We start from the raw sequence: 20099 nt of genomic DNA on the forward strand, positions 1-20099 counted from the left end.
ACACACCACCATGCCCAGCTAATTTTTTGTATTTTTAGTAGAGACGGGGTTTCACCATGTTGACAAGGATGGGCTCGATCTCTTGACCTCGTGATCCACCCGCCTCGGCCTCCCAAAGTGCTGGGATTACAGGTGTTAGCCACCGCGCCTAGCACAATTAAAGCTATTTCTAAGGCAATGCTGTGGACCAGTAGTACTTTCGTGAACATTTAATCAATAAATATTTACTGATTCCCAGGTTTTTTCAATGTTGCAATCTATTAATTTACTTCATACAATGAATAATTTTATCTAACAAGTAAATATGAATGAAAGAGGGTAAATGATGGACAAATACAAGGCTGTAAAACACCAGGAAAACAACCTTAGATTATATCCACAGACTGCCAGATTACTTATCACTTACTGTATCAAAATTAAAGTATAAAAATTGTCCTTCCATATCAAAACCAACTTTATTATAACTATTATTTGTTGAAAATATATTTTATGCTAGGCATATATTATCAACCTTAACGGTTAATTTAGACCATGATTTTCAGTAAAAAAATGATCAGAATTTGAATTCTGACTTCACTTTCTACCTATATGTCCTTGTCCATGAGTGAGTTACTTGACTTCTCTAAAGGTCAGAAATCTGACCTGGAAAATGGGGACAGTAATGACATCCACTTCATATGGTAAAAGGATTAAGTAAGATAAAGCATATAAGGTTATTAGCATAGTCACAGGGTACAGCCAGCACTTGACAAGTAATAGCTTCTATTTTAAGATACAAATAAATCATTTAATGCGTGCATTAAAATCTTTTCGAAGGTGAAAAAATTGGAGCTCAGAGAGGTTGGGTTTTTCAAGTTCATACAACTAATAAACAGTACATCCTGATATGACCTATATTAACATCTGTGCTTGCTGCTTCTTATAACTTTCATCTCCTGGAAAGTAATAATTACTTTTTGGGGCATTAAAAATGGAAATGGTACCAAAAAAAAGACCTGAAATCCATCTTGAATCATCACCGTTTTTAAGGTCTACTATGTGTTACGTACTATGAGCTAGCCTCTGTAGATTCGAAGAAGCATTTGAACATAGCTACTTGTTTGGAAGAAGTCTGAAGAGTAGAAGGCATAAATGAAATCCACTAATTAAAATTAAGTGGACAGAAGTAGTGATAAAAAAAAATACAGATAATTTATAGAACAAAATTTATACATTTACAGAAAACAAATGTACAGTTAACCTGAATCTGATAAACTGGGTAGTTTCATAATTGAGGCAAATTCTTCCATCTTCACTCTCAGAAGATATAAATCTTTAATGCTACTATAAGCTGTATTATCATGATTTTATGGATTCTTAACCAATTGTCAAGTTAAATATTGTCCATTATAATATTCATCTGCTAAGAGGCAGAAAAATAAACTTTTGTTATCTCAAGCATGCTACCAATTACTTATAGTTCGCATACGTACTTGTCAAGAATTTTATTACAGTAACCTGCTGACACATTGGCCCTGGCTCAAATTTGTCCTATATAGCCCTATCATAGATTAACTTTCTCAAAGGGAAGTTCTAGCCACTTTATACTTTTAAGCTATGATCTCCACTAATTATCTATAAACTTAAATAAAAAATTTTAAAATCTCTACAGTATAAGCTAAACTTTTTCCCTCTTATCTCACACTAAGCCCTAAACCCTATCCACCACTTCAGCCAACATTATCAGTGTCTTGTGCTCACTGTTGATTAAAAATATAATATTCAAAAATTTTTAAATCATTTATTTTCTTTACGCAAATAATAACTGAAATTAAAAACTGACTTTAATGTCAAACTAAAGCATTATTTACAAATAAAATACAATTTCCAGAGCAGTTTTTGACAGCTACCTTCATCTACCTTAAAAGATACTGGCCCTGGCTGGGGCCGGTGGGAGGGAGGCCCACGTGGACAGATCACCTTGAAACCCTGTCTCTACTAAAATTACGAAATTAGCTAGGCATGGTGGCGCATGCCTGTAATTCCAGCTACCTGGGAGGCTGAGGTAGGAGAATTGCTTGAACTTAGGAGGTGGAGGTTGCGGTGAGCTGAGATCGTGCTATTGCACTCTAGCCTGGGCAACAAGATCGAAATTCCATCTCAAAAAAAAAAAGACGTTGGTCCTAAATTCTCAATTTAGACATGAATTATTTGTTTTCAACTGCTAGAGCATTTTTTGTCTTCTTCTCATAATCCATATATTGTTTTATAAATATTGTACATGTCAATCGCCCATCACATTTGTTATTAATGCATATATTCCCAAAATATATGGTACCTCGCTTACTGGGGGCATTTAATATTGAATCAACTAAATGGCTAGTATGTAATCACATATTTACTTAAGATTAATTTAATTAATTAATACATGATCAGAATTTTTAATTTCTATATAGAAAAGAATATAACTCAGTTCAAGTTATTCAATTCAAGTATAGCTTATTTGGTAATTTTTTTCTCCAAGCTAGCTCTCTAGATTTTTAAGGCCTTATAGATTAGTTCTCAATAAGAGTATTAAGATAAAAAAAGGTATTTGACGTTGTCAGGATGTGTAGGATATTAAAAAAATAAATCTGCCCTTAGTATATTCAATGTAATCCTGATTAATTTTTAGTAGCATTTCCATAAGCCTTTAAACAGTAGATCTCAATATTTTGGAGGCGGGAAGAAACACAGACTGAAAATCAATGAATCTTTAATTTTTAATATAATTTTGTGATTTATAGATTCTTGCAACTAAGGCTCAACTTGGAACCCTAGGCTAATAACATCCATCTGTAATAAATAAAGAATTCTGGGCCTGGCGCGGTGGCTCACGCCTGTAATCCCAGCACTTTGGGAGGCCAAGGCGGGTGGATCACAAGGTCAGGAAATCAAGACCATCCTGGCCAACATGGTGAAACCCCATTTTCTGAAAATATAAAAATTAGCTGGGTGTGGTGGTGCATGCCTGTGATCTCAGCAACTTGGGAGGCTGTGGCAGGAGAATAGCTTGAACCAGGGAGTCTAAGGTTGCAGTGACTGAGATGCCACTGTACTCCAACCTGGCAGCAGAGCGAGACTCCATTTCAAAAAACAAAAGAATTCTGGATGTTACATTTAGAATATCGTACATATTCTATAAAGTCACTATTACAGTCAGTAGGAGAAAAGGACAAGGTGAATTTTAACAAAAGAAAGACTAGCAAAAATGTCTAGAAATTACACAGAATATTATATGGTAGATATATCATCTAGTGATTGAGTTAGAAACACAAAGGCTTAACAAGGCTTGAGACAGAATGTGTGGGTGGAGAAACTCAAAAGCTCATTAATGTATTTTGCCTGGAGGAGAGCATGTAAGTACCAATGAGATATGTAATATTCTTGCTCTGATTAATCACCATGTAAAAGATTATTTGCTCAGATATGTGAATGTGATCTAAGGCAGCCCAGCCATGGCAAAAAGCCAAGAAATAGAAACCAGGGAACAGGAAAAACTGACCATGAAAGTTAGTAAAACAAGATACATTATACTTGGACACTGTTTAAATATTTCACTGCACATACACATTTCAAGGTCTGTAAGTAGATATTCACATTAAACAATGCACATCATATTAAGCAGATTATTACACTTCATACTTAAAGGGAAAAAGCTACTTAAGTATTGACCACTGTTCAAACATATCATTTGTGACTCAGTCCTGTACTACCTCCACAATGTTACACTGGTTCCATTAATAACTTCCTCATACAAGTAAAAAAGTAGTTGTCCTCTATAAATAAGTTAACACAGAATTAAATCAATTAATACAGCAAAGTCACAAATAACCAGGAAAACACCAACTACTTACGCAAAAACTGGTCTAACAGCATTATTCATATTTCCAAAAGTTGCTCGTCCCAGCAGTTCTCTGAAACAATTTTCAGCCAGCACAGCAGGATTCTCTTCTTTGTCAGTTGCAGAAGGAGAAGAAGGAGGGCCTATGCGACTAAAAAAGAAAGCGAAATAAAGAAAAACGAACATAAGAATTTTAATATTAGTTCTAATAAACAGAATATACTTTACTTTTTAGAAATGTTAAAACGGCATTTGCTTTTTATCATCCAGTAAATATAAAGCTTAATTATAATCTCATGAATTTAACACCACCAAAATGAATCATACGCTCTTTCAAATAGAAGAAATAAACTTGGCTGTGCAACTTCTTTCTAACAGAATGTCTTTTATATAAGTAAAATACTCAGCAGCTTGCTATTCATTTTCATTAACTTTTCTCTATTTATAGCAAAATCTTAGTGAGAACGCAGTGCCCAGATACCATCTTTAGGTATTCTTAATTTAACTGTAAATGGGCAAAAACAGAATATAGTGAAAAACTATGACCTAGCCTATAAATAAAAAATAAAATTTAAAAGCTAATTAGAATATCTGTATATGTAGCTGTCTTCAGCAGATAATATTCTGTTCACATCTTGAAACATTATTTTAGGCTAATGAATTTATGAATAATAATTTTAAAAATGTATATGTTGCACTGGGATTATATCATGAAAAAATATAATTTCTTAAGAAATGACAACCAATGAGCTCTGTTTCCTATATTTTACTTAGGCTAACCCTCGACCACAAGAGCCATAGTTAGGGAAATGGGTTCCCTCTAGCTAGTGATCCTTGAAATAGTAAATATTTTAGATAAGGACACTTTCATCTCATCTACAGTGCCAAGAATAGGAAAAATACAGATAATGATAAAATATATCAAGTTTCACACTTTAGGGAAGGTTCCCAAAGATGGAGACAGTCACATACAAGGAATTAAGCATGAATCCTTTCTGTGATTAGTGTAAATTAACACGAATGTGCAAGTGCTACCATAGACTTATCAATTACATTTTTAGACTAGTTTTATGTTGCCATTACACATATAACCACAAAAATTATAAACAAAATTTAAATCTAGAACTATAGAATTGAATCACTTTTAAATTAGATTCAAATTTTCCTCTTCAAACTGCAAGAATCAGGAAACGGTAATAAGCCATTGAAGAATACTGCTTCTGAAATCTTCATTAATTTATACTAAATATATTAAATATTATTTATATATAATGAATATTTTATTATTCATTAATTTATTATTATTAACTTGTTATCTCTGTGTATGGCAACAGAAATGTGGGGGATAAGCATGCTTCCAGTATTTGAAAAAGTGGAATAAAGTACAGAATTCCAAGTGCAAGTGAATGTTGCAGAGGAAAAAGAAAAAAATGAGCATATATCCCAAAATAATATTCAATTCCAAAATATCTTAGGACAAATCAAATATGAATAGTGTCTAACCATTTTGTTGAAAAAATAAAATACAGTGTGGGTAGCTATTATTATTATCATTATTATTTTGGTTCGTTCTAACTCCCTGTGCAAAAGTATGCTAGATCTTTTATATTAACAGAAGCAGAGCTGTAATTTCTGTTTCTTACATTTGCAACTTTAAGTAGTATTCATTAAAACAGCAATTTGGATATTCAATAATAAGAGACAAATAAACTGTAAACTTATTCTAAAAGAAAAAGAAGGCTTAGTTGTATGAATAATAATCTATAGTCTACTAATCCTAATGTGATCACTACAGACTAAAATTTTTTCAGAAAGGTAATATTTTTAAACTCACTTAACTTTATGAGACTACTGTTTACAGAGTATTAAAGACAAAACTGTAAAGACAAAACTCTGTTCTTAACCTGGGCAAGCATACACACATATACATAAAAGTAACAGTTTCAACACTGACATCTTTTTAAATACCTGTCAGCTTCTTCTATCTTTTGCATGTTAAACAGGAGGGAGGGAACAATCTTATCCATATGCTGAGGTTCCCAAATGGTGGCCCGAAGTTCATCGTTAACTGTTTTGCGAACCACACCTTGAATGCCCCTAATTCCGGCAATTCGTATCCTATTAAAAAAAAAAAAAAAAAAAAAAAAAAAAAAAAAAAGAGGAAGAAAATGAGCCATAAAAAAAGTAATTTAAACAAGTCTGCTTGCCTAGCTAACAAAATGAATATCAAATAAATGCTGTTATATTAACAATAAAAATCTTAATACACAAGTCTAAGAAAGTAACACCTCAAAAATTTAAGAGACACAGAGATATGCCCCAAAAAGGCTTACTTTAAATATTGTGTTTTTAAAATCGGCATTTTAAAAGTTAAAGGGACTATAAAATACAAAAATACCTATTTTTCAATTTTAAATAATCAACAGCATAGGTTTTCTTAAAATGATAACGATATTCCATTTCTTACCTAGAAGTCTTAAGAGCTGAGTAAAAACAGGATTTCACTGTTCTGAACACCCTTCATGCTTCTTCAGACTTCTCTCACTGTTCTTCCCTAACAGCCCTTCAACTCCCTTAGTCTACCTAGATAGAAGACTAAGCTGGTTCTTTTAAAAGGTATTACAAACAAGAACTATTGAAATGGAGCACCGATAATCTCAGCCATATATATATACATATATACATTATCATATAATAATCTGATAATGTGACTTAAAATGTATCAATACAGTAGTGAGAGAATGCTGCCTTATCCTCCCATCCCAGATCACAGCACCAACTTCCTCAAGCTCTTCCTCACTCTTCTTTAAAAAAGCAAAAGAAAATAAAATTCTATAGGTTCAAGAATGAGAAGAAAAGTGACCAGAAAACAGTTTCTAAACACTGCAAAAGAACAAAGTCTCAAGCAGAGCTAACTTGGTGGCTCAGTGAGTCTCAAAACAGTCAAATATGATTGTTATTTACTTCCTTTCTTTCTACTATCTGAAATACTCACCAATTAGAGGTTTATTCAGTTTACCTAGCACTGTCTTCCAAAAACTGTAAATCGGTTTAAAGAATAGAGGATATGGGGAGGGAGGTGACATTGCTTTACATACCCATGGCAAAATAATGCAGGCATCCAGGAGTAGGAGATGGAGAATGGAAGGTGGCAGTAATATGATACTGAACAGGTGAGAAAAATGAATTGGAAGACATAAATGTAAACTTTGCCTATTTCAAAGCCGTATCTATACATGCTGCTCTTTAAAACATAAATGAGTCTTGAGAGACTCTTGTGCAGCTATCACAGCGGGCAAGCCTAACGTTCTTACAAAAGATTCCTGCTTTACATACCTGCTGCTACACCTTGGTGATGAGAAGGTCAGGCACAAGGTGGCATGAAGCACATGAACAAACAAGATGAAACCTGTATCATGCCTTGTGAGACAGCAGCCTAAATGGAGCAGCAGCAGACAGTGGTGTCCTTGTTTAAGGTTAAAGGGAAGTGTTCGTGGTAACTATCAATAGCTACTATAGCTACACAGCTTCATCTAATCCAGATCTAACATCTAGCCTAATCAGCACATTCTAGCCATGACTCCCTCAAAAGGAATTTTACATTTTCCCTATCACTGAAATAGAACAACTGTCACATCTACAGCATAGAAATGTTGAACAGTTTAAATGAGTTAACTCATGTAAAGTGGTTAATAATAACTGGCACACAGTAAGCACTCAGTAAGTGTTAGCGGTTCCTGTTTGTTGGTAACCATCATGAGGATGATGATGAGGAGGAGGAGGATGATGATGGTGGTAATTTCTACCATGGCTGAAGTTTCTTCAGAAAATTAGAGTTAGAGATTAAAACTGTGATGTATGACTCTACATGCGAGAACAAGTTCTTCTTTCATTTTAAGAAAATCCAAATATTTATCAGCCCCATCTCCTACCGTCCATGTCCCCTGGAGTTCTATTTGATAAGAGTTTGGTAAAAATGAAAGGGATTGATGACGTATCTAAGTTAGAACTTAAAACAGAATATAAACACACAAAGAAAATCAAAAGGGCTTTTATTTAAGGTAAAGCAAAAATAAACTGAGTATTTTATATTAAATAGCATTTTAGTTTACTTGTTTGTTGTACAGGAATTCAAATGAAATGTTGGCATTATGGATCTTCAAATATGATATAACATTGGAAAGACCTAGAATTAGCAAAATGTACTATAAGTTCTTTCATTTGTATATAGAACATTTCAACATTTCTTTTTGGAGGAAGTAATAAAAAACAAGTAAAAATATATTCAAAAGACAAGATACTTCACTAGGGGATGATAAATACTTAGAAAAACACACTAAATTTTTCTATATTTTGAAAGGAAGCAAAAATGTTAAAATCTTGAAAAAATTGCCATTTTCTTTAGCTAATCTTTTATCTTTTTGCCCCATTAAAAACTTATTATCAGCCTTTCAAGAGAGAGAACAGCCGCATAAAAATTTTTTAAATGTCCTTTAGAGAAAGAAAAGAGAATTTTCCTGGTGATGGAGACAAACAGAAAATTAATCATTGTAAAGTAATTACAGTATATTTTTTTTCTTTTTTACCTCTGAGAGGATTTATATTTCATAATAAAGGCATAATAGCAGGACTTTAAATGGCCTATACTCTGCTGAGCAAAAATTATACTAACAGCATCACAAACAAAAACAAATCTTATACCTGAAATTTACTATTAAGTCACCTTTAAGCTTTCTTTCTCCAAGTTCAAATGACATTTATACTCGTTTTTATTTCATGTAAACCAGCACTGTAGCTTGCATACTTCAACTAAAAGCTAGTTATATTACTGTACATTCCTTATTTTAAAAGAAAAGTAAAAATTATAAAGCATGCTATATCTTTATTATCAACTGCCCATAGTAACTCTAAATTCTGATTGATTTCTCGTTTTCTAGGTGTAACATAATAATGCTCAAATTACTTTCTATATTTACCAAAGTCATTTTGACTTTCTTAACTTTAAAGTTTCTCATTTCTGTATTTCTCATTCTACCAACCTATAGACTGAGTTTATGAAGTATTTGATTCCAGATTTTTAGTAGGATACATCTAGAGGAAATGTTTAAAAATGTCCAATACAGTTGTCATGACAACCTCAGATAAACGATGATTCGGTAGTATATATTCATTCAATTTATCTACTTTTCACACACAAAAAACATTATCTAATTTTTCACTCAACTAACTGACAGCCTACTATGTTCCAGGCACTATTCAAATTATTACCAATACAGCAAGTAGTCCTCAAAACCAAGTCCTCACTCTCCTGGAACTTATATTCCATAGAGGAGCAAGAAACAGACAAAAAAATATAAGATAAGAAGATAAAGATAACTGGAGGTGGAATGGGAGGGCTGACATTTAATAAAGGCTGGCTGGGGAGGGCTTTGTGATAAGGTGACATCTGGGCGGAAATATGAACAAAGTGAGGTAACAAGCCATGTGGGCACCTAGGGAATTGTTCTGTGCAGAAAGACCAATATGTCCAAAGGGCCTGAAGAGAAGTGTGACTGAAGTGTTCAAGGAATGGCAAGGAGATCCACGTGGCTGGATTAGAGTGAAAGCATGAAGAAATGATAGAAGTACAGGATATGACACAATCAGTGGAGCACGAATGGACATTCTAGGCTATAGTAAAGATGGACATTCTAGGCTACAATAAAGACTGTATTTTAGTGAACTGGAAAACCATTCTCCTTTTGCTACTTCAGTCAGTAATTATAACTTCTAACAGCAATGGGAAGCCACATTTCAGCCATATTCTGGTTTCCTCTGGTAATCATTATGTAACAAAAAAACAGAGTATTCATCTCTAAATTACTTACTACAGATCCAGATTATAAAGTAAAATAATACATACTCTGTCCGTACTTCTGGATCACTATGACAAGAATGACACATGGCACTGAATCGAGACACAAAAAAGTCATAACGTCTGTGATAGGATGGTGTGTCTTCTTCAATATTTGCAAATTTGACAAACTAAAAAACAAAAACAATATAAAAAATATATATCACCTTCTTGAAAGTATAGACCAAATACATTTACTTTCATACATTGTTACATTAAAAAGAAACATGAAAATAAGAAACAAACAAAATATCAAATATGACATTTATACAAAAGCTTTCTTTTCATGAGATAGGGTCTTGCTCTGTCACCCAGGCTGGAGTGCAGTGGTGCAATCATAGCTTACTAAGCCTTGAATTCCTGGGCTCAAGTGATCCTTCAGCTGGGACTACAGGCATGCACCACCAAACCTGGCTAATTTTTTGATTTAATTTTATTTTTGTAACAATAGGAGTCTCTTGCTATGTTGCCCAGGCTGCTCTTGAACTCCTGGCCTCAAATGATCCTCTTGCCTTGGCCTCCCAAAGCACCCAAATTACAGGCATGAACCATGGCACCTAAGCCAAAAGAAACTTTTTAATAATAAACTTTTAGAAATCAAGAGGAGGAAAACAGAAGAAATGTAATCTGTGCTTTCCCTAAATCTTAATCCACAATAATGACAGTGTATTTATCATTGTACAAAGAACACAAGCTTTGAAGTAAGAAAGGCCTAAGAGTGAATCCCCGTTACATACAGCATTACTTCACTGTGTCTTTGGACAAGTTATTTAGCTGCAATTCCTCATCTACAAAATGAAAATAATATTTCTAAGCGTGAAGGGTTTTTGTGAGAATTATGACATAATATATGTAAAATATCTAGCAAATACTGTATTATGTCTTTAAAAAGACATGAACCAATGTTGCATAGTATTAACATTTATTACCATTATGTATTATTTTCATAAAATTATATATTATTTATTGATATTAATATTAACATTTTTCTTTCTTGAATCAGTGAGTATACAGCCATATTATGCTCCATGCTTTTCTGTGTTTGAAACAGTTGACAATAAAAAAGAGGTAAAAATAAAAAATATCTAGCACAGTTTCTGAAACAAAGGAAAACCAAAATACATTGCCTCTATTACTGTCATATTGAGTTGGCATTAGCATGAAGAGGAAAACAGCAACAAATTAAACCATAGGAAGACCATTTATAAATCTTAAATCAGTGCTGGTCATGTTTGATGACATGGGGCACTCAGCACAACTAAGAAAATCAGACCACAAGGAAACACTAGGTAATTAATATTGGTCAAGATAATATAGATACTTTGGCATTTCGTTTAATAAAGTTCACTCAAATTACGGTAGATAACTGGGGAATTTGGTCTTTTGCCCAAATTAACTCATTAAAGCAATCTAAAGGCATTGCTGGCTGCAAGTAAAGAAACTTTTGGAAATGCATACTAAAATTCTCCCTCTAGCTATAAAGCTATTTTCCCTAAGCTTTCCTTGCCTAATGTAAACAAAACAGGAGAAGCCTCAGTAGCTACCTTGCCTGAAACTAAGCTTGTCAAATCAACTAAATGCATTTGGAAATACCCAATATTTTCCTGCTGAAATAAATGGTAAAAATAATATTAAGAGTTTGAATGAGGGTTTTATTTAACACTCTTGCTACCAGTAATAACTAACAGTGCCATGCACTGTTCCAAGAGCTTCATATATATCAACTCATGTCACACAGCAATCCTGTGAGACTGGTATTCTCATTATCCTCTTCTCACAGATGAAAAACTGAGGCAAGGGAAGAATAAATAACTTGCTCAAGATATACAGCTAGAAAGTGGTGCAGGCATAATTCAAACTGGGGCGGTCGGACTCTGGAATCCATATTGTCAGCACCTCGTATACTTCCTCTTTCTATACCAGAAAATAATTATCCATAAACAATAGCAGGTAATATATGATTATTTTATTTTTTGATTAAAAATCTGAATGGAAACATACAGTATTCACGTAGGTTGAATGCCTTAAAGCTTCTCAGAGAAGAAGCTGGAACTGAAAGACTGAAGGTAATACAATGAAACTAAAGACAAGGGAAGAAATAATATCACTGTATTTTCTTTTTTAATTAGGTATGCTTTCTCCAACCTTATTTTAATGAACTATGGTTTAAGATAGAAGAAAATGAATGTGGTGAGCAGAAATAGTTCAGAAGTAGTCTAGGAAAGAATAAAGATACAAACGCTTAATGTTAATGGTAAATTTATTTTTAAAAGGGTGCCAAGACCATTCAAGGGGAAATATTAAGCTTTTCAACGAATAGTATGGCATAGTTAAATATCCATATGCAAAATGTGGATAAAGCTGAATGCTTAATTCACATCACATACAAAAGCTAACTCAAAATGGCTTATTAAATACAAACCTAAACTGTAAAACTCAGAATAAACTATTAGAGTATACCTCTGTGATCTTAGATTAGGCAATAGTTTCTTAGATATGAAACTAAAATCACACCCATCCACCACCCCTCACCCCCACACACACCAACAATAAAAGGAAAAAAAAACAAGCAGACTTCATCAAAATCAACACTTTAGTAACTCAAAGCACACCAGGAAGAAAGTGAAAAGACAAAACCATAGAACTGGAGAAGATAATTGCAAATCATATATCTGACAAAGGATTCTTATTAAGAATATGTAAAGAACTTTTACAACTCAACAATAAAAAGACAACTGAAAAATGGGGGAAAGGATCTGACCAGACACTTCTCCAAAGAAAATATACACAACAGTCAGTGAGCACATGCAAAGCTTTACCATTAGTCATTAGGGAAATAAAAATCAACCACAATGAGATTCCACTTCAGACCCTCTAGGATGGTTAAAAGTGTACATACTACTAAGTGTATATACTTTGTAGTGTGTATACTATACCCAAGAGAATGAAAAACATACATCCGCACAAAAACCTGTACACAAATCTTCATAGCATTATTCATACTAGCCATAAAAATGGAAACAACCTTAATTAATGAAAAGGCATGAAACTCAAAGGAACTGTAGGACACAAAGTTAATGTTGCAATAAATGAATGACCAAGAGAAAATAAAAATGACAGGTGTGCATTCATTTACAGGCAAATATTCTATTACGATCAGTTAATACCACAGATTTCACAAGAAACAATAGAAAACGCGAGAGACAAATAATTCTAATTATCTTAATTTGTGTTGACTGTTGAATTCAGGAAATTTGCCTTTACCAGGTAAAGACATTCTAAGAAGCAATTAATTCTAGATATTCTAATTAAACAAAATTAGTAACATTATAGTTTTACTCACAGAATTTGTTCCAAGAACTTGAAGCTTTGGTTCCCCCGATTCCAGCAGCTTTGCCACCATATGAAGAAAGCTTTCTACAAATGGCTTAATGCTCTGAGAATGGCAAGCCATGAGAAGTTGGTCCAGTGCCTCCATAGCAATCAAAACATACCTACGTGTAGGAGGAAAAAAAACATCAAAGCATTTCTACCTCTCTTAATTCTCCTAAGTGCTTTCCATTGGAAGAATTGACATAAGTCTATTAAAATACACCAAAGAAAGAAACGCAAATTTAGTAACTCCTAAGTAATGTCTTAATTCTCACATAGCACTAATGATCTTGCAGGTTATAAAACAATCCTTATATTGAAATATACAGAAAATATACTCTGTATTCCTCCATTCTCTCCTTAACTATCTGAGCTTCTTTAACTTTGTGTATTTTTCTTTGTAAATACGGACATTTTCTATTTTCCAGACTTTTAACCATATTTACTTGTATCTAACCCAAAATAATTAGTAATGTGACAATTTCCAATATAATCTACTTATATATGTAAATATGAGTAGATAAAACACTATCAGCAACAGAATACTATTTTCAAAGTCTCATAAATATTACTTTACAATTCATCAGATTTTACATTTTGTAGTTAAAATTCAGACAGATACCAGAGGCTAGGAAGGGCACGTAAGTGGGGATGGGTAGGAGCTGGCGGGGTGGGGTATGGAGGGATGAAGAGAGGTTGGTTAGTGAATACAAACTTACAAAAGTAGATAATACAGATAAGTTCTAATGTTTGACAGCACAGTAGAGTGATTAAGTTAGCAACAATGTACTACATATCTCAAAGTAGCTAGAAAAGGACTTGAAATGTTCCCAACACAAGAAATGACAAATAACTTGGGGTGATGGATAGCCCGAATACCCCAACTTGATATTTACACATTCCATACATGTAATAAATCCTCACATTTTTAAGGGCAAATCTAAAAAAAAAAAAAATTAAAATTCAGTCTGTAGATAACTTTCATTCAACGATCAACCATAAAGCTATCTGTGCCATGATTTACTAAAATGTTCTAAGTAATAACAATGCAGAAGTACAGAAAGCTAATATATCACTTGGAGAATAATAAACTTGGCTCATAAAATGACAGAATAAGAAAGTATTTATAATCCAAATTGCAAAGTTATTATTGTTCGAGCACAAAGAATATAGTAGGATGGTAGACTTCTACTTATCAGTAGGAGTACAGCTAGTAACAGTTTCAAATTAGCCTGCTGGGATTTTCTGAGCCTTGATATCTAAGTCTAACATAGTTCTCTCTTACTACTCCTCTGAAAGGTAAAAACTAAAGCTGTGTGAAAAAAAATCATCTGCTTAATAGGATCTTTCTGTTTATTTTCAATTTAGAGACTGATTTTTAAGTTACAGTGTTGCAATGATAGACTAAGCAAGTCAATTTCTACTATTTCCCATTAGAAAAGTCTCAAAAATCGATAGAAGCAAGCTAAGGGTAATTCAGTTAACTAATGTTAATCTATTCACAAAATTTGACCACCAGGGAAGTAATAAAAGCCACAACATCTACAGGAGTATTATACATTTCTTTGTATATTACAATGCTTTATGTGCTATATATTATTTTTGTGTCACTAAATGGCAAAATAATCTATAGAATGATTTAGTCTAGAAAGAATTTTCCAAAGATACAATTTTAGCAGTCATTAGTTTCCTTACCCAGAACGATGTCTGACAACATCCCTGCTCAACCTTTCTGCCAGGTAAGAACCAATTCGATCCAGTTTCTCTGGAGCAGATACTGCATAAAATGTTAATTTCTCCATATCAGCTTTCACAAGGCCATCCTAAAAATAATAAGAATAACAAGATAAATAGATTATCTATATTTTCATGCTTATATTTTTAAGTGTTGCTTGCTTTACATTTTCCATTTTTGAATTTGGGATTAAACCATATTTATGTAGAACCCTTCTGTATATAACCTCCTTAGTGCTAATATTCACCATGATGGATACATAGAACTTTTAAAAAGTTGTTTAGAATGCCCCCTTTATGCAAAGCACAAAAATAAATTAGACTCTAATATCTTCCTTTATAGAGACATAGTTTAATTATCTGCAACATGTATGAAATGGGATATAGATGTAAAAAGATTTCAAACAAAATTTGTTTCGATTTAAAAACTTGAATTATTATTAAGCCTGTTTTGCTCATTTACTTATACAATAGTCAACATATTGCTTTTTTTAATGATTCAGAACTCAGTGATATCATTATAAGGTTTTCTTGTAAAATTAATAAATGAGAAAGTGTATAGAACTGTAGAATCTATGCTTATTTGATACATTTTAAAAGCAACAACAGGTCCCTGATGCGGGATTATAAAACGGTCACTTGTCTCTGCCTTCTAAAAGATGATGTGCAACAGGTCCACAAATTCTCCCCAGTTACCACATAAATTTCTTGGCCATATATAACCCAAGTAAGTGTGCTTAGGAATATTGGAATAGGTGAGAAGGGAGAGAGAGAGAGAAACTGTTAGATGGTGAATCTACAACAAAAATTGTGTAAACGTGTGTTTTCATCTTCAACTGGTCCCTCAATGTTCTTTGGCTATTTTGTTCTGTCCCTAGTTGAGTCACCCCCTCATATTTTCCACCTATTCTGTTTTCCTCAGACTTGCTACTTTGGTGCTTCTCTCCTCTCTCTGACAGCAAATAAGCTCTTCTCTTTCTCAGAGAAGGTGGAAGCCATCAGATTAGTATTAACTGGCAAAACATCCCTGCTTTCTCACTGCCTGCTAGGTCAGTAGATCTTAACCAGAGGTAACTGAGCCCTTCCAGGGCAATGTCTAAAGGCATTATGGGTTGTCATAGATGGGGAGAGGTGGGTATTGGGATCTACAGGTAGAGGCCAGGGATGTTTCTAAATATTTCACAATGCACACAATAGCCCCCAAAAGCAAATAATTATCTGAACCAAAATGTCAACTGAACCTAAGTTGAGAAACCCTGCCCTAGGCAAAGTGAAGAGATCCAGTTTTCCTGTCCAGGAGGAACTGGTTTGCCTCTGCTCTGTCTTCTGAATACAGTCCCAGCATCTGGCTTCATCAGTTAACCTCTCTTATTCCTAGTTCCTTGACCTCTACCTCTCTATCAGTTCATCCATATCATCATTTAAATACAATTGTGTCTCACCTATATTTTTAATCCCTTACTAATTTTATTGAGGAATAATCTATATATAAGTAGCTGCATTGATATACAGTATATAATTGGAAAAATGACAGTTGTGTACATCTGTGAAGACACTACTACAAATAAGATACAGGTTGAGGATACCTCATCCAAAATGCTTGGGATCAGAAGTGTTTCAACTATGGATATTTTTTCAGATTTTGGAATATTTGCAGATAATTAACCAGTTTGATATCCCTAATCCAAAAATTCAAAATCCAAAATGCTCCAGTGAGCATTTCCTTTGAGTGTCATGTCAGTGCTCAAAAAGTTTTCAATTTTGGAGCATTTCAGATTTCAGATTTTTGGATTAGGGATGTTCAACATGCATAGAACATTTTCATCATTTACAAAAGATTTCCCATGTCTTGTGCAGTCTCTCTCTCTCCTTCTTCAGGCAACCACTGCTCTGCTTTTTACCACTATGAATCAGCATGTATCTGACATAAATAAAATCATACAGTTCACAAATCACATCTTTTGTGCAAGACTTCTTTCACTCAACTCACCTCTTTGCCCAGGAACCCTTCTCAGTTCATCTGGGGATAATTCCTACTCATCCTTTAGGTCTTAGCTTCCTCCAAAAATGTGTTGCACCCTCCCAAAAGCTCCACCACCAAGACTGGGTGAGATGTTCCAATTATATGTTCTTTTAGCTCATAGTACTTATCTCCACAATTATATTTTATCAAGTTATTTTTTCATTGATTAAACAAATATTGAGTGCCAACTATGTGCTGGGCACTATGATAGACATTAGGAAAGCAACAGTGAGCAAAGAACTGCATTAACTCATTTAGTCCTCATGAGAACCTTATGAGCTTGGTACTATTTATTACTCCATTACATAATGAGAAACCAAGTGACCTGCCCAAGATTATCCGGCCACTAATTTTAAGAAATTGTTTATCTGTCCCCCTCACTAGATTTTTCTTTCAAGGCAGGGACTATGACATGTTTGCTTCTGCATTTGGGTACCTACCGTCTAACCCATTATGGACATATCACAAGATTTGTTTGTTTCAATAAATTAAAAATAATAACTATGGCAAATTAAGTAATGTTTGCCATATGTATTCAAGGTTCATGTAGATCTTTTTCTTTTTTAAAATCTGATCTTAAAGATTGCTATTTGAATAAATCTTATAGTAATTCTTGCCAAAAATAAGGATTCCTTCTTTAATTTACCTGTGCCCATTCAAATGATCAAGTGTTCAAAGCTCCCTCACTGCCTACAAGTTAAAGTGGCTAAAGTAGAGGCCTTGCTTGTCGTTTACAATTCTCTAAAATTTGGCCTCCACCTTACCTTCAGTAACGGCATGTCCCAGACTTCTCAGGAAAATAATTACTTGAATATTTAGCCTATTAACTAATAATATCTAAAATTTCAAATGAGAACTCATGTCAACATGATTACCACACTTAAAACTCTACAATTAGGTTAGAAAACCTTTGCCTCAAATTGATGGATAACTTGCTCTAGACTTCAAATATATGTCTTGCTTTCCAAGTCTTTTCTCTTTCCCCTCATTTGCAATAAAGAGACTAATCTTGTCTGCCTCTCCAGATGGTATATATCCTTCAAAGCTCAGCAAATCTCATTTCCTCTGCGAATGCTTCCCAGAGATTGCCAACCCACAGTGATACCTCCCTGCTTTGGAGACAAAAACTTTCCACCTGATTTACTTTGCATTTTACTAATGTATGCATTTTAATTTCACATTTAGTATGTTTCTGCTTTATGTCAGTTACTGGATGGAAAGGTCCTTAAAGGCAAGTACCATATCTTAGGGTTTTTTATATGCCACAAATTATCCAGGATATCTGGCAGCCAATAACATTTAATTAATCTCCTCTACATAACTTAATGTTTAAATAGATTTGGTTTAAAATGAGATATATTAACATTAAGTTAATGTTAAGATAACCAAAAGCTTTATGTAGCCTGGTACATTTTAAAAGAAAGCAAATTTTGGAAGTCAAAAGCCATATAACTTACTTTTTTGTTTATATTCATTTAACATGAGACTACAGAAGGTCTTAGAAAGGTTGAGGCAATGTGAAACAAAATCACCCCAACCAGTTGTTTTGAAACAGTAATCTTCACAAATAAAATAATTGTTATAAAAATTAAATAGTATTTAAGTAAAAAGAAAAACTCTGCCTGAAACAGTCTTTCTTTACCTCTCAGTTCTCTTCTAAAAACTGTGTGGTCAATCCCTATTTATTCTTTGGATCTTAGCTTAGATTTTTCCTCCAGGCTTTCTTCTCCTCAGCCCGACTGGGTATCACTCCTTCCTGCTTCAGTAGCAACTCACACTTCATCTGTCTATTACAACATTTTTTTTTTCACAACAGATTTTAATTACCAATTTACTTATATATGTGCATAGTGAGAGTAGAAAACCATATCTCTGTTCACACTGGTATCATGAGCGCTTAGTTTAAATAATCTGGCATTGGTTCATAAATTTTTAATGAGACAGTGTTACTTAAATTAGATACTATATAAACTATAAAAGAACATCAACTGTCCATTTTTCCAGATTTGTGCCTAATCTACTAAAAGAATCTGAAAACTAGACAAGCAAGCATGGGTCATTTAAGAGCTAAAAAAAAGAAAAGTATAAAAAAAGTAGTATAAATGATGAGATAATAGAGGTAAAAGTAGAGAAATGAAATTAGGGAAACCTTAGGGAGGTCAGCGGGGGGCAGAATGGGTCAGCAAAGAGAAGGATCAGTAGATGTAGATCAAATTACTTTTGGATCTTCAGGGAATATGTTGTCCACCAGGCGTTTGTAGCGAGGACGCAAAGCAGAACAGCAGCAGCATACTCCTGTCAAAAAAAAGAAATCAAGAAGTATAGAGATTATTAATATTGTAAACTGAACTGGAAATTCGAGTTTCTGAATATTATGGGCTATATAAAATACAAAGTTCAAACTGCCACAAATAAAGACATATAAATGTAATCCGTGACTAAGAAAAGAAAAAGTTAAATTTCTGATCCTTACTCCAAAAACACACAGCTTCTAAGAATTTTTGTGTAACATGCATACACATCCTACCAAATTCATCCGACAAAGCAAAAACATCATCCATGTCCCCTTTACCTCATTTCGGATCTCATCTCCCCATAATTCCGGCATATCCCCACCCACCTGTCGCAATCCACTCTACTCCAGCCACAGTGGTCTCCCTGCTGATTCTAACTAGCTAGGCCCCCTCCTTTGGATCTTAGCTCTCACTGTTCCCTCTGCCTGGGAATCTCCAAATATCTACTAACAGCTATACTAACTCTGTCACCTTCTTCAGTTCTTCATCTAAGCCTCTCTGACCACCTTTACCCTGCTCTATCTTCTTTTTCCCATAGCACTTATCACCTAACACATTAAATAAACTTTCTATTGTGTTTACTGGTCCTCAACTGTGCCCCCTCATCAGGATATAAACTCAGACGAAGGCAGGGATCATTGTTTTGCTCACTGATAAATCCCAAGCAACTGAAATAATCTGAAAATACTTCAGATCAACATTAATACTGACACTGAAATAAATTAAAATCAAATATGTATTAAGCACACAAGCACTGAGCCAGGTCCTGTATTGCAATGATGAAAGAGGCTTATAACCTGAAAAGAAGATTAAGTGAGTACTTAGTGTACAATAATGCAAAGCCAAATATAGTAAATTCAAATTGTTACCATTGCGGAGACTGGCAATACGTCTGAAAAACAAGTCCTAATCCTTCAAGTT

General features: G+C 33.8%; 1 protein-coding gene across 5 annotated transcripts in view; it reads right to left on the reverse strand.

Annotated features, from left to right (window-relative positions):
• EFR3A (EFR3 homolog A) overlaps window positions 1-20099 on the reverse strand; it is a 96969-nt gene that overhangs the window by 41682 nt on the left and 35188 nt on the right. For 2 of the 5 annotated variants that reach the window (XM_037728490.1, XM_017500350.2), the window contains exons 2-7: window positions 19103-19179; window positions 14823-14950; window positions 13099-13249; window positions 9765-9886; window positions 5831-5980; window positions 3876-4013 (exon numbers count right to left, since the gene is read on the reverse strand). In XM_037728490.1, the coding sequence (XP_037584418.1) occupies window positions 3876-4013; window positions 5831-5980; window positions 9765-9886; window positions 13099-13249; window positions 14823-14950; window positions 19103-19179 (766 nt within the window). Of the gene's footprint in view, window positions 1-3875; window positions 4014-5830; window positions 5981-9764; window positions 9887-13098; window positions 13250-14822; window positions 14951-19033; window positions 19180-19649; window positions 19797-20099 lie in introns of those variants that run through there. The other 3 variants (XM_037728496.1, XM_037728502.1, XM_037728493.1) reach the window with 3 other exon arrangements.

The sequence above is a fragment of the Cebus imitator genome, unplaced genomic scaffold (assembly GCF_001604975.1).
Source record: "Cebus imitator isolate Cc_AM_T3 unplaced genomic scaffold, Cebus_imitator-1.0 Scaffold13, whole genome shotgun sequence".
NCBI lineage: Eukaryota > Metazoa > Chordata > Mammalia > Primates > Cebidae > Cebus > Cebus imitator.